The sequence below is a fragment of the Ammodytes marinus genome, assembly GCF_949987685.1.
Source record: "Ammodytes marinus genome assembly, chromosome: 14".
NCBI lineage: Eukaryota > Metazoa > Chordata > Actinopteri > Uranoscopiformes > Ammodytidae > Ammodytes > Ammodytes marinus.
In genome coordinates this window covers 20,804,164-20,818,900 of record NC_137218.1, presented here as the reverse complement: position 1 = coordinate 20,818,900, position 14,737 = coordinate 20,804,164, and the positions used below count along the sequence as shown (strand labels likewise).

The following is a 14,737-nucleotide window of genomic DNA, read 5'->3' as shown; positions in this document are numbered from 1 at the left end:
AATTACCAATAGAACTCTACACACACACACACTCACTCACAGGAAATAATTATAGTCTAAAATCATTGTAGCATGAAAAAGCCAGAATTATTTAGCTAGAGGGACTACAGATCAAAGAAGACACTCAAATAATGGGTCGTAATTACATAGTTGAAAGGTTCAAAATCAAACATAATGATTACGGTGTTTGAGCTAGCCAGTAGCAATCGAGCTTGGATGGAAATGTCTGCATTGTGCATTGTTTCGAGCTGCATTTGTTGATAATGGCCAAGTTGCTTAATCTGCTTTGGAAGAAATGTCCTTATTGCCTCCATGACTCTTACTGGGCAAGTCCTTGTTGTTAGCGGCCTCTTTAGTAATGAAATGGATCAAACAGTTGGTCTTTGTCAATATCTATTGTTTGATACTGCTGGTTACTTTTGAGCTATATTACTTCCCCGCTCAATGTCTATTAGTGTAATACTAAAATAATGATTCTCTTACGCTATGTGAATCTGATGTTGTATTACATTTTCTTTATTTGATTAGGCAGCTAAAATAATCCCTGCTGGCCCCAGGTTTTACATTTATTTTTATGTGTGAGCTTGCAATATATAGTTTGTTCCTGCATTAATTTCTACATGCAATGTGTATAGCCGAGACATTCATTGGAGCTTTGAAGCTCTGGGACAGAAAAATAAACCATACTCGGATATAGTTTGGTTGCATTCAAAACAAAATGCATATTTCCTCCTTGTTGTTGTCGTCGTGATTATTTTGTGCTTTTAGGCCTGCTGTATGTTTTGTTTCAACCTATTGACAAAAAATATTAATTTTAGTTTTTAAGCTGTTAAATTATAATTCCACTATTCAATCAGAACCTTTAAAATGTTCTGCATACTAAATGTATCACTCTGTTCTTAGTAATTTGTTGATGTGAGCTCTGTGTTTTGACTGTTTTCATAATTGGATTTAAGTTATTATTGTGTTTGTGGCTTTGTACATATACTGCACATTTTATTGCTGTATTTTTAAACTTGTTTTTCAAAGACGAACAATATTTTGACACAAATGCTCTGTCATTTTACAGGCAGATCTTCTGATGACCTAATGGAACTGAATGTCCAAGTTGTGCTGCTTTGGGTCCTGGTGCTGCACTGTGGTTCTGCTGTAGGCAGTATCCTGTACCGGGTGCAGGAGGAGCAGCCTCCTAACACTCTTATTGGTAGCCTGGCCGCAGACCAGGGCCTGCCTGACTCGGGTCATCTCTACAAGCTGGAGGTGGGTTCCCCTTATCTTCGCGTCGATGGAAAGACGGGAGACATTTTCACCACAGAGATTCCTATAGACAGAGAGACCCTGAGGGACTGTCGTTCCCTGGTTAAGGGTAAGCCCTGCTATCTGGAATTCGAAGTATCAGTGACCGATCTGATACAAAACCAGAGCCCACGTCTCATTGAAGGGCGCATTGAGGTGCAAGACATCAATGACAACACCCCACAATTTCCCTCCTCTGTTCTCACCATCTCTGTACCTGAGAACACCATCATGGGGGCGCTCTTCTCCATACCTCTAGCTACAGACAGGGACTCAGAAAGGAATGGGGTGGCAGATTATGCTCTGACTGCAGGGCCAGATGCAGCAACCCTATTTGGTTTACAGGTGGCTGAGGACAGGGGAGGGAAGCTCCCACAGCTCATTGTCCTTGGCAACCTAGACCGTGAGTTAAAGGATTCCTATGACCTCACCATCAAGGCAATTGACGGAGGCAACCCTCAGCGCTACAGCAGTGCTTTGCTGAGAGTGGTAGTCACTGATGCCAATGACAACTCTCCCAAGTTTGAAAAGTCCACGTATGAGGCGGAAGTGGCAGAAAACAGTCCAGTGGGGCACTCGGTGTTGCAGGTAAGATTGTAATGTAAATATACTTGCTTTTGAGAACTTATTTTAAATCAAATTTCAATTAGAAGTGAAGAGTTATATCTCATCTACATTTGTATGTGCTGCCTGATACTATACATTGTATTGTAAACCACAAAGAAACACAGACATTCTCATCTGATCTATGTTTTCAATTTGTTTAGTGCAGTGTAAGTAACATACATTTTGGAGCTGCTTATTTATTTTGTTTTGCTATTTTACTTGCAGAAATGGAGTTAGAGATGTCAGAGTGTAGCAGTAAAATACTCTGTGTAGGATTTTCTCTACATACCGGGAAATTGACTGTCATGAAACAGATAGTGACCTTTTTTTGCCATATGTTTTCATGTGAATCTTTTGTCTAGCCCATTTGCCGGAATACATGGGTTAAGAGAGAAGAGAGAAAAATGTCAGTGTCCATCAAATGGAGAGTGTATGGGCAATAATGAAATAAATATATTATCATACTGTGCTTTGAAGTGATCAGACATCTATTGATTAATTTATTCATTCAATGACCAATGATTAGTAGAGAAAATCCTACACTTGGCGACTTTAATTTTATCCCAATTTTTTGCAAATAAGTTGTGTCTCTAACCGAATTATTATTTTTATTGTAGGTCAAAGCAAATGATTCTGACATGGGCCCTAATGGAGAAATAGAGTACACCCTTCACCAAGCAGTGGACCCCGTTCCGAGACTCTTACGAATTGATCGTTCCACTGGCATCATCTATGTCAAAGGCCCTTTGGACAGGGAAGAAATCAGCAGCCTCTCCTTCTATGTGGTGGCGAGGGATAAGGGTCCTCAACCTAAAAGCTCCAAGACATTTGTAACAATTGAGGTGACTGACCAAAATGACAATGCTCCAGCTGTGGAGATCCGTGGGATTGGCCTCGTGACACACATTGAAGGGGTGGCTAACATTTCAGAGGACATGCCAGTAGGAACAGCAGTCGCTTTGGTGCAAGTGTCTGACAAGGATGAAGGAGAGAATGCTGTGGTCACTTGTGTGGTTGCTGGAGATGTGCCCTTCCAGCTCCGCCCTGCCAGCGACTCATCCACTGACAACAAGAGGAAGTACTTCCTACAGACCACAACTCCTCTCGACTATGAAAGGGTTAGGGATTACAGAGTAGAGATTGTGGCTGTGGATTCTGGAAATCCAGCACTGTCTAGTACAAACTCTTTGAAAGTACAGGTGACCGATGTGAATGATAACTCACCAATATTTTCCCCAACCTTGTTTGAGGTAGATTTTGCTGAGGAAAACCAACCAGGGGAAAAAGTTTTGGATGTTACAGCTTCAGATGCTGACAGTGGCACTAACGCAGAGCTCCTCTATAATATTGTGGCAGATTCCTCCATCAAAGGTCTGTTTGAGATTGACCCAAATACGGGGGAAGTGAGAGCCCGAAGCCCGCTTGACCGTGAGCATAAAGAACACTATGAGTTCCGGGTCACAGCAGCAGATAAAGGGTCCCCTGTTCATAAAGGAACAGCAACTGTTGTAATAAAAGTCCTGGATCGCAATGACAATGACCCGAAGTTCATGCTTAGTGGCTACAGCTTTTCAGTTTTGGAAAACATGCCTCCCCTCAGTCCAGTTGGCATGGTGACTGTCGTCGATGTGGACAAAGGTGAGAATGCTCGTGTTCACCTCTCCGTAGAGCCTGATGGAGGGAAGTTTGTCGTTCAGAATGGCACCGGCACAATTCTTTCAAGCATCTCATTTGACAGGGAGAAAGAAAGCAGCTATACTTTCCGTCTAAAAGCAGTGGATGGAGGAGAGCCACCCAGGTCTTCATACGTGGGCGTTACCATCAATGTACTGGATGAAAATGACAATGACCCTGTGGTCACCAAGCCCTCCAATTCCTCCTTTAGGCGCTTGTCCCCTCTGGCTTCCCCAGATAGCCATGTTGAGGTAGTAGAAGCTGAAGACCTGGATAGTGGGCCTAATGCAGAGCTGGTCTTCAGTATTGCTGGTGGAAACCCTTATCAGTTATTCCGCATCTCCCCCTCCAGTGGGGAGATCACACTAGCAAAGGAGATGACCCGTAAACATGGTGGACTACATCGCCTTGTGGTGCGCGTGAGTGACAGGGGGAAGCCTACACGTCATGCCACTGCCCTGGTCCATATATATGTCAATGAAACCATTTCAAATGTCAGCTTAGTGGAGGCCCTAGTTGGACACAGTCTTTACACTCCACTGGACAGGGATATTGCTGGTGATCCTGACAACGGTTTTGCTGCACAGCGTAGTAACATTTTGTTTGGAAGCCTTGCCGGTGTGGCAGGTGTAGTGATGTTGATCTTGATAGTAGTATTTATTCGACACCGCATCCAAAGAGAAACTAAGAGTGGATATCAGGCTGGCAAGAAGGAAACCAAGGACTTATATGCGCCTAAACAGGCACCAAAGAATGCCAAAGGCAAACGAGGAAGGAAAGGCAAACCCCAGAAGTCCCCAAAACCACTCGGGGAGGACGAGGAGGTCAGCCTTCAGAAGAGTCTAAAGTTCAACCTTGATGGAGTCAATGATAGCCCTAGGATACACCTGCCCTTAACATATTCTCCAGGGAGCCCTGATATAGGCAGGCACTACCGCTCCAACTCCCCCTTACCCTCCATCCAGCTACAGGCCCAATCCCCCTCAGCCTCACAGAAGCATCAGGCTGTCCAGGACCTTCCTGCCGCCAACACCTTTGTAGGATCAGGAGGAGATGACAACTCAACCGGCTCGGACCAGTACTCAGATTACAGCTACAAGACCAACCACCTGAAGTACAACACCAAACAGGTAAAGTTTAGTCTTATAGAATGTAACTTCTTTCTTAGTATTGAAAAAATATTATTTATTTGTCATGCAGGACTGTTGTCAGCCACGGAAATGGTCCACTTATAAGACAATATCAAAATATGAAATATTTACTAATTTGAATGTTTTTTGCTATTGGTGTGCCATCGCCTTAAAATGTATGGCTGAATTATTACTTTCAAGTATTTCTTACTCACAATATCATTCTCTTTAGAAACTGCACATAAAGTGTGAGATGACATATTAAGCAGTGACAAAAGGGTACTCCCATTCGAAAGCCATACACACTTCTAACTTATGTGGTCACATGGGCAAAATGTACATGCTTTGGATATGAACTTTGAGTTTCTGTTGTGTTCAGTTCTCAACATTATAGAGTATCAATTATGTATTGTAATATTGCCTACAGTTATATGCTAAAGTGACTATTTGTTTTGCTCCCATATAAAGCGGACTATAATTAAGTATTATTTCCTGGAGGGTAAGTTGGATATACAATGATAGTTGCTGAAAACATGATGAACTAGGTATGTGTCCAACTGTTGCACCACTACAAAAACTTAGATAGTTGTTCATATATTTTTTTGCCAGCAGGTTAACAGTGGAGTTGAGCAGGAAAGGTCCATTTCTCACTGACTTACTTCCGCTCTTCGGCCTGACATCTAGTGCTCTGATCTCTGCAGGTCACTTGCTCTTATCTCTCTGCTCCTTATGCTCTTATCTCCTCTTATCTGGACAACATTTGGCAAGGCTTGAATCGCCATGGAAACAGAAATATTAATAGACTCAGAGGGGATTACGAACAGAAAGATTGTGTAGAGTCTAGGGATAAAAGCTAGTGTGTCTCTAGGTTTCTGTGTCATCCGCAAGTGTGTGGATGTGCGCCTTGGACAAGTAAAGATGTATATTGTGTGTGTGTGTGTGTGTGTGTGTGTGTGTGTGTGTGTGTGTGTGTGTGTGTGTGTGTGTGTGTGTGTGTGTGTGTGTGTGTGTGTGTGTGTGTGTGCGTGTGCGTGCGCGTGTGTGTGTGTGCGCGTATAAGGGAATAAGACAGATTACCATTATCTTAAAATAGTATAACATTCTGAATGCATCTCCCTTTTTATGGCAACTACTGTACTGAATTTACAATATACATGAGAAAGTAACCACGCAATGTCTTTGTCAGTAGGATGTAGACACGGTATCACATAACTTCAAACAGACCCCAAATCAATAGACTGGTTTCTAAAGTTTTTATATATTTTTATCTAGTTTCGGCCTTTTCTAAATTTTCCTTGGCAAAACAGTTTGTTAATCATACAAATAATGATTTGTTCTAGCGATGCGATACTCATGTTGCTTGAGAAGTATTTGAAAATGTCCCTTTTCATTGAAAATATTTGACTTTGATGTATACAATTTATTTTCCCCTGGTTGTGTTGACGTTGGCTTTCAGACTGCTTTCATAAATCATATCACAGTGTCAAAAATACACAAAGTTTGACAATCTTCTCGGCTTTCCAGATAAAGTCTGCCACGGAAGAATTACACAAAATAGAAGCGGAAGATGTGCCACTGAGTATTGAACATGTGTAGGTGACACATTTTCTGTGGAAAAATATCTTCAGAGTCAGTATCACAGTTGGCTGGTTGGTAGTTTCAGCAGATGTTGGCTGACAGCTTAGGTGATCACAAGCCTTTGTGGGTGGAGTCAGTTTAGAGAACAGTCACCACTGTCTCCTTGATGGACAACATAAGGGACCAAAATGACTGCAAGCCACAAGGTGTGTCTGGGTATGTGTGTGTAGTGCCAATCTCTGTGTATATGTGTAGATTAGCTGCTTTGTAAAAAAGTATTAATTGTAACTGGGGCACAGATGTAAGCTCTCAGATAACACAAGTGTATGAGACATGTCTCAAGTGATTGACAGGCTGTGTGAAAACATGGACAGATGTTGAAACTCATGTGACATACCTAAGCAGATGTTGTCCAATGTATCGCATCCCCTCTCACATCAGGAAGAACAGATTGACCAAAATATATAATTAAAGGAACAGCCAAGTTATGTGACAGATGTAGAGTTGTGCCCTTGCTTTAATTAACTGTGTTTTTTTTTGTTTTTTTTGGGGGGGATGTGGTTGGGTATCTAGTTTTAAAAGTACTATCATGTCTGAAAATTACGGCTTCCAGTTTACAGATTATGGGCATTTTCTTGTGTGATTTTCCACAAACAGCTTTTCTCCAACTCCCTCAGGTTTTAATTAAAGCCTAAACACTCTTCTATTGTTGGGGTGAAGTCTGAAAGCAGTCTGATCTCGGAACTGTATGTGTCTTTTAAGGACTTTGGTTATAATGATATTGGGTTCTTCAGGCTAAGTTTTAGGGTTAGACATGTCATTAGGGCTTAAATCAAAATGATACACTAGGGAGTGCATCATATCATGGGGGTATATACTGTTGAAAAAGACACATTTAAAAGCAGAAAAGGCTGTTATTTAGATGTGCAATGGAGTCTTGTTTATTATCTTAGCTTTATATACTCTTTATAACACACATCTATTGATATTTCCTTTGGCATGTTATTTATTTATTTATTAGATACTTTTCAAATTTTTGTTTTATCTATTATACAATCGACTATAGAAAAATCGTATACATGCTAACCTTGCGAACAGTCTGAGGCTGAATAGCAGAATACTTAGATGGGGTATACTTAACAATGCTTGGAGATGGTGCTTAAACCTTAACATATGTTTCAAATGTCCTAATTTGATCACAGCAATATTTAAGAAAGTGCCAGCTATATGGATAAACATTATATTTGTTGGGTTTCTTACACCAAAACTTAGTACTCGTATAAATTAAGAAATATTTTTGATCAACTCCCAAGGCTCTGTCGAGAATTTTTCAACTCTCTAATTGTTTTAGATTAACCCACTTTGGCTCAGAATTCCTGAAATGCCATTCCCAGGACATAGTATATTATAACAGACATATTGCCTCTAAACACAGTTGAAGGCAGTTGGGTTAATACATATGCATTTCCTCACAGCAATTTCAAAATAAATACTTTTTCTAAAAAGAACTGAAAATTACAGCAATGGACTTAGACACCCTTTACCACAGTGAATCAGTGGTTGCCATGTTCTGTGTTATATGTGTCTAGAAGCAATGCAATTCAGTACCATGGACAGCGCTTTCTGCTTTACAAAAGCCTCTGTGCAGATGGAGCACTGTGCGTTATCAGCACAGAGAAATATGATAGGTCCCTTGTGAGGCTGATAAATACAGATTCCGGTTCCTTTTGGTCCTTTGTATAGAATGATACCAAACACTAATATAAATATGTAATGCTAAATTAAAAAAATATGTATTTTACTAAAAGTGGTGAAAGGCACACAAAGACTTAAGCCACCCTCTATTTTTCTTTAATTAATTCTCACAAGAAAAAGCCTAAACAAGTGCAAATGTACCATCAAACAAACCAACACTGTTTCTCCTACATTTAAACAAACAGGATAAGCTCTTTGCATGATAGGGATGTAGTAGCTTTTTCTGTGCTGAACAGGGGTCTTTTCAATTAATTTCATAATGCTTGCACCTGTTTGGGTAAAATTGTAATTAAAGTAGGGACATTGGGAATTTTCCTCAGGTTCTTGGCAAGTTCAATCTGTCTCAGGTGCATGTCACAATTGTGATATTGAGCCTGGATAGGCGTTCACATACAGGGAAATGTGAATACTTCAAAGTGATAATTATACATATGACAAAGGATGTACAGCATGCAAGTACATAGCACATCATAGCAGTTGTTTCTGAATAACGACTTACATTTTTGCACACAAACATGCAAACATTCTCTGATTTAAAATATGGTGCTATGAAAGTTGGATGATTTTCTTAGGAAAGTATTTGCGAACCTGTGACTTATTCTGTTAAATTCTTATGACGTCAAGTTAAATACTTGCAATTGGGTTATGGCGATTAAACCCTCTATCTGCAATTGAAGGGATTATTGGCAATATTTTTTTTTTCTAGCTGATGCTATAAGAGGCTGTGTGCATAGTGTGCAGTAGTCTTTGTGCAAAGAGAGTGTACAGTAAAAAGAAAGAAAAAGAGGAACAGAGAGTGTGTGATCTTTATAGTTTTGATTTTTAATTTAGTGATCATCACTGACTTTATTAGGCTGATTATATTATCTAACACTGCAGCATACACTGTGCAAGCCTTCTGCTGCTGGAGACCCGTCTGATCGGAAACAGAACATGGAATCAGTCTCAGCATGGTAGCCTGACTCTTAAAGAACCAAATGACCTGCTTTAACAAATGTTGTGAGGTTATCCACGGAACATCTTAAAAATATCAATTCCCATGAGGCTGTTCAGCCAAACCGGCAACGTACATTTTTTCTTTGGCACCATAGTAGTCCTTGTGATAAACATACACTGACATACATATTACACCTAACTAACAAGGTGGATCAGCTGTTAATTAAAATACAATTTTTAATTTTTACATACAAATAAATAATGATATTGTTACTAAGCACTAGCCATCATGGAAGACAAATGTCTCACCACAGTTGCCACTCTGCTGCTGAACAGTTGAGACCAGCCTGATCTCGTAAGAGCTTCACATTCATTTCACTCCCGCCGATCTGGACTTTCTTTGATCTCTGTGGGGAGTAGCCCAGTCACACAATGAGAAGTGGGTAGGGTATGTGAAGCTCGCTCGAGATCGGGCTGGTCTTGCCAGGCTACAGTTATGAAACTTCATGGCAACTATCTCAGTAAGTTGTTTTTAGAATGTGAATGTGTGATATTGCATGATGGTTGCTGGAGAGACCGGTGACTCACAATAGTCATTAGAGCTGATAATTAGCCCTTTTGGGTCCAGGAGCTTGCACCTCTTTTTACACCTCACTTAATGAGAATCCTTCATTTGAACAAAACACAATGTCATCCCTATTCCCCACTGACAATGTATGTGCACAGAAATCATGACTGATTTACAAGCTGTTTATTCTTACTCTATATACTTTCACAAGTTTTAGATGCTTTATTTGTTATAAAGGTATGTGTATATGTTTCCATGTGGGCCACTTATTCATCACCATTCCTTTTTACTGTTACCTATAGCCACTCCAGTGGATTTTTCAGAGCAGCAAAAGGGATAGAGCAAATCACTGTGAGTCTTAATTAACCTGCTTCTTTGTTAAACAGGGCCGACACTTTGTGAACTTTAGGCATCCCTTTGAGCTGGGATTAGCCCAATTTTGCCCAATCCTGCTGTTTGAGCGCAGCGGAGGTGTATTATAGAAGAGGCCGGAGGCAACATTTAACTTATTCTACCACACTGTTAGACATTATTTCCTCTTACCTTTACTCAAGAACAGGGAAACCTACAAAAAAAACACAAATATGCCATCTGCATTTAAGTGAATAGTTGGGAAAGCAGAGAGCGAAGAGACTTCTTTCTCCCTATCTTCTACTATCTAGGTTTCCAATCTGCCTTCCAGTATTTTTCAAACAGGCACAATACACACACACACACACACACACACACACACACACACACACACACACACACACACACACACACACACACACACACACACACACACACACACACACACACACACACACACACACACACACACAGCTTTCTGGCTGATTACCCAGAAAAGGAAGGCTAGAAGGAAAGTGTGGTAAAAAGCTTTGTCGATGCTAGAATAATTTACCCTCTGTGTACTGCACATTTTGCTTGCCGTGTTCCAATACATTGTGTTGTACACTGCATCATATTGAACATTGGGTATGTTGTTTAGTCACCAATACTACTGCCTTTTCACATCTTAACAACACTATTTCCAAATGTTGCCAATACTGTGTTTTCCTATGTATAGACTTGTGGCTTCAGTTAAAAATACACCATACCATACTCAATGTATTTTTTTATAATTACAACACATTACCATTGAGAATTGCTGCTAGTACAGTTATGTAACAAACTTCGTAGAAAACACCTACTATTTTCCAGTGGATTGTTATATATACACACACACACACACACACACACACACACACACACACACACACACACACACACACACACTTACATACGTCAGTTCAATCAGCTTGTGACACCATTCCATATTTCAATTTAAATTGTGTGACCTACAGGGGCCCTAAAATGACTTCAGGTATTTGTTTAATTGTTTTATTATTAACATATTGTCATTATTAGATTACCCTATATTTGCCCAACAGATGTGGCTTCAGGCTGAATAGTCCTGTCTTTCCAGTACCAATACCCCTACCAATTAATCACGCCTATTTTTTCATAATGAAAAAAAAAATATATAGAATACTTATCATTGTTAAAGCGGCTATGAGTAACTTTTAAATATCTTTAAAACAACCTAATTTTTCCTCTGATAATCATAAATTACCTTTAACAGCAAACAAGACCATCAGTGCAAATAAAGCAGTTTTTATATAGTTTTTATTAATGCTTTTGGTCTGGTCGCACAACCAGTCCGATTTTTGGCCTGCCGCATGCAGGCTCTATGGTCACATATTCGTATTGGTCGCATATTTCAGTGTAGCGCAGCAACTCGATTTGAGTAGCCTATCCCTCCAGGTAAGGGAAGGGGAGCCTTGTTTGAGATAGTTATTTGTTGTCATAATGACTGATAACGGGGCGTTCAAAGAAAAAAAGAAAAATTCAATGAAGAAAAGCTGAAATGGAGAGTGAAAGACGGGCGGGAGGAGGGCGTTGCCAAGCAACGTGTAAACAATTTAAAGGGAGTGAACTAGTCCTGCAGTGTTTACTCATAAATGAATGAACGGTAATAAAACAAAGTTTACTTTGCTTCATCATCATCATTTACCATAATTCATCTAAATTAGTAATTATTTACAACAATATAAACACATTACCTCATCGAGATCCATAATGCCGTCTCTCGTTCATTCGATTTCTGTGAGGACACAGAATCTTTCAGCTCTGTGAGAGTGGTTGGAAACACTGCATCAACTCATTGCAATCAGGTGTGTGTAGCACTGACTGGCATTAGTTGATGCAGTGTCACTAACCACTCTCACAGAGCCGAAAAGATTCCGTGCCCTCACTTTCAACACGGACATGCACTATATTGCGTCCTAATCATTTGACACTGGCACCAGCCGGCACGTGCTAGAAAACAGCTTTACGACAGCTGGCGTCATACAAATACTACTGCCAAAGTTCCTCATAGCCACTTTAAGAATGTAAACTCTGTAATGAAAGTACAGTAAGTATTGGACTACTAAAGAGTTTCAATCCTGCAAAAGTGGCGTTATTAAATGTATTGATTCTTGTAGAGATGTGGTTGAAGCAACTGCACAGGGTTGGTGAGTCATGTGGTGGTGGGGTGGTTGGTGATATTTTTTATGCGACCCAAAATCCCTGGTGGCATGCCTTTTTCTCATAGGTTTCAGTAACTTTTAATAAGGAATTATGTACTATCAGAGAAAGCACATGATACTGTATGTGTCGTGAGTAAAGAGCAAGGCCTAAAGTGGCCTTTCTTAGTCACACATCCTCCTTCCGTGGTAGATATTGGGTCTGATGGGTCCATAGTTTGGGCAGATCATACCGTCACCATTTCGGTTACTGACACCGAAAGCTGGACTCAAATGTAGACACCAATTTACTAGCCCTCACCAGTTGAATTGGCAGATACCAACAACTGGAAGACAGGTATACCGGTACTGTAACAGAGAAATGGCTGGACTGAAGATAACGTAACCTGGCAGTGTGCAGCCGTCCATAGATACTGGGACTAATTGCTGATGAGGAGCGGCTCGGTAGACAGGCGACAGGGTCAGGCAATCTACAGTGGAGGGAGACTGTGGAGAGGAGAGAACTGACAGAAAAGAGAAAGATTCTTGAATTTGCCAAGACAAGACAGAGACAGTATGAGTCTGTGTCTGAATGTGACTCTGAAAGAGAGGGAGATGATGCAGGAAGCACTGTGACTCTTACTAGATTTATCTGGGTGTGTGTATGTGTAGCTGTGAGTTCAGACAGCATTCAGAAATGTGTATGTGAGTGACTGAATTGGAATGTATCAGAGATACATTTTGAAAGGGAATATAGCTTTATATATATCGATGTGTATTCAGTTTCTGGTGAAGGCCTTGTAATACAGGATAATATAAAGTGGAATGCAATGTGTGCTTGACTGACTCTTGGTAAAGTACAACTTTGTGTCAAACCACAGGGCACTTGATAATAAAATGTTTGCGTAGATTGTCAGCACATCAATAAGCTTAGTGCTGAGTGTCATCCACAAGTTGCCTGTAGGAGAAAGAGAACATTTTAAATGCCGGCATTTAAGACACTAGTGAGGTCTTTTGGGTCGTTAGTGTTTGAACTGCTCCTATGCAGACTTACACTTTCTTTCTCATTTTGAAATGAAGCCAAAGACTACAGAACTTTTTAATTATTTTCTGCTGAAGCATTCCCCTTAAATACTGTGTGTATAATTACATTGTGTTTAGGATGGCTGAACATGAAGACTGAACTGGCAACTTCACCTTGGCACATAAAGTTAAAGTCACAATATGTAATGTTCCGCTGCCAGGAGGCTTATGGTCAATACAATAACAAAAGTCAAGTTTGATGATGTCATGAAGTTGCACGCGATCATGTGAAAATGTCTTCATCCATTGTATTGGAATTGTTGTTCGCATTAGTGGTACGATTTTGCTTCGTCGCGGTAAGAGCCACGGTGAGAAAATGCACAGAGGATGGCAGGCATAATCCTGTTCCAAAACTATGCACTGCTATGAAGCTACTCTACTCTCGCGCTTTGGTGGAGTGACTAGAGAAAAAGCGCTATATAAGTCCATATCTTGAATTATTTAAGATATCCTAACTATTCATAGAAAGCTTTACATCAAATACATAAATTAATTAATTTAGTACGTTTTACACTGTACGTTATATACACATTATGATTGTTTAGGCAATTGCTTTCCCTTATCTCTCTATTGATATTCATTATTAAATGTGTGCATCATAGATGGCCTGCAAGCATTTGTCATAACAATATCTGACACTGGATATTCACTATATAATATGCAAAAATGTCCACGTTCCGTTTGCCAAATGATGAATCTGTCCTGTAGTCATCTATTTCAAGTATTTCTGAACTTCCATCAGTCTGGAGCACTAACTGAATCAAGATTGGAGCTGGGGACACATTTTCTGATCCAATTTCTTTCTCGTTTGCCTTATATTCGAAAGATTTTACTCTGTCCTGCATTTTTTTGAACCGCTATCGTAGCTCCAGCAGCCAAACCCGTACAACTGCATTACAGACAGCATCTTATCAAACATTTTGCGCATTGAAAAAAGCTAGTCAACATATCAAAGCCAGAAGCAGAACTATGAATACATACCACTAGCTTTAGAAAATAAACTTTTGGATGAATTAGAAAAAAAACATATAAGAAGAGAACAATGTCTCAGCCAATGATCAAATTCAAACGCATACGATTAATACAGCCGCAACAAACTGTTCCCTCTTGGAATTTAATTTAATTTTTACTGGCCTAGAAATCTTACTGGAAAAGTTGAGTGGGATAGTGCCTAAAATCCTTAAACTCATATCATATATTTGGTGGGACTGCTCATTGCTATTAAAAAGTGAACTAGGCTGGTGGAGATTGGGGCCAAAAATATTCACATAACATCCTCAGACATCCTTTGAAGTATCTTGCCAGGTTCGGAGAGGGTGTGTGTTACCTTGAGTTACAGTAGACGGAGACGGATGTCAGCTGTGCGATCTGGCTCTGCACAGTATAAAAGATGGCACAGCTCAATAATCAAGGCTTATGCGGAAATGCTGGGCGCACAGACAGCCTGCTATACTCAGCACATTTTGAATTTTTTGGCACCCTCCATGTACCCCTCTGATGCTGTCTTGTTTCATGATGACTTAAAGGCTGGAGCGCCTAAATATCAGGATACATCCTGATTA

General features: G+C 40.1%; 1 protein-coding gene across 1 annotated transcript in view; it reads left to right on the top strand.

Moving 5' to 3' along the window:
- Positions 1 to 1,074: 1,074 nt before the first annotated feature.
- The window catches only part of pcdh1a (protocadherin 1a), a gene marked incomplete at its 3' end in the record, with an annotated part of 74,771 nt that continues 61,108 nt past the window's right edge, over positions 1,075 to 14,737 (top strand). The window contains exons 1-2 of the mRNA XM_080040409.1: positions 1,075 to 1,884; positions 2,520 to 4,706. Of these exons, the coding sequence (XP_079896535.1) occupies positions 1,090 to 1,884; positions 2,520 to 4,706 (2,982 nt within the window). The 5' untranslated portion in view covers positions 1,075 to 1,089. The remainder of the gene's footprint in view (positions 1,885 to 2,519; positions 4,707 to 14,737) is intronic.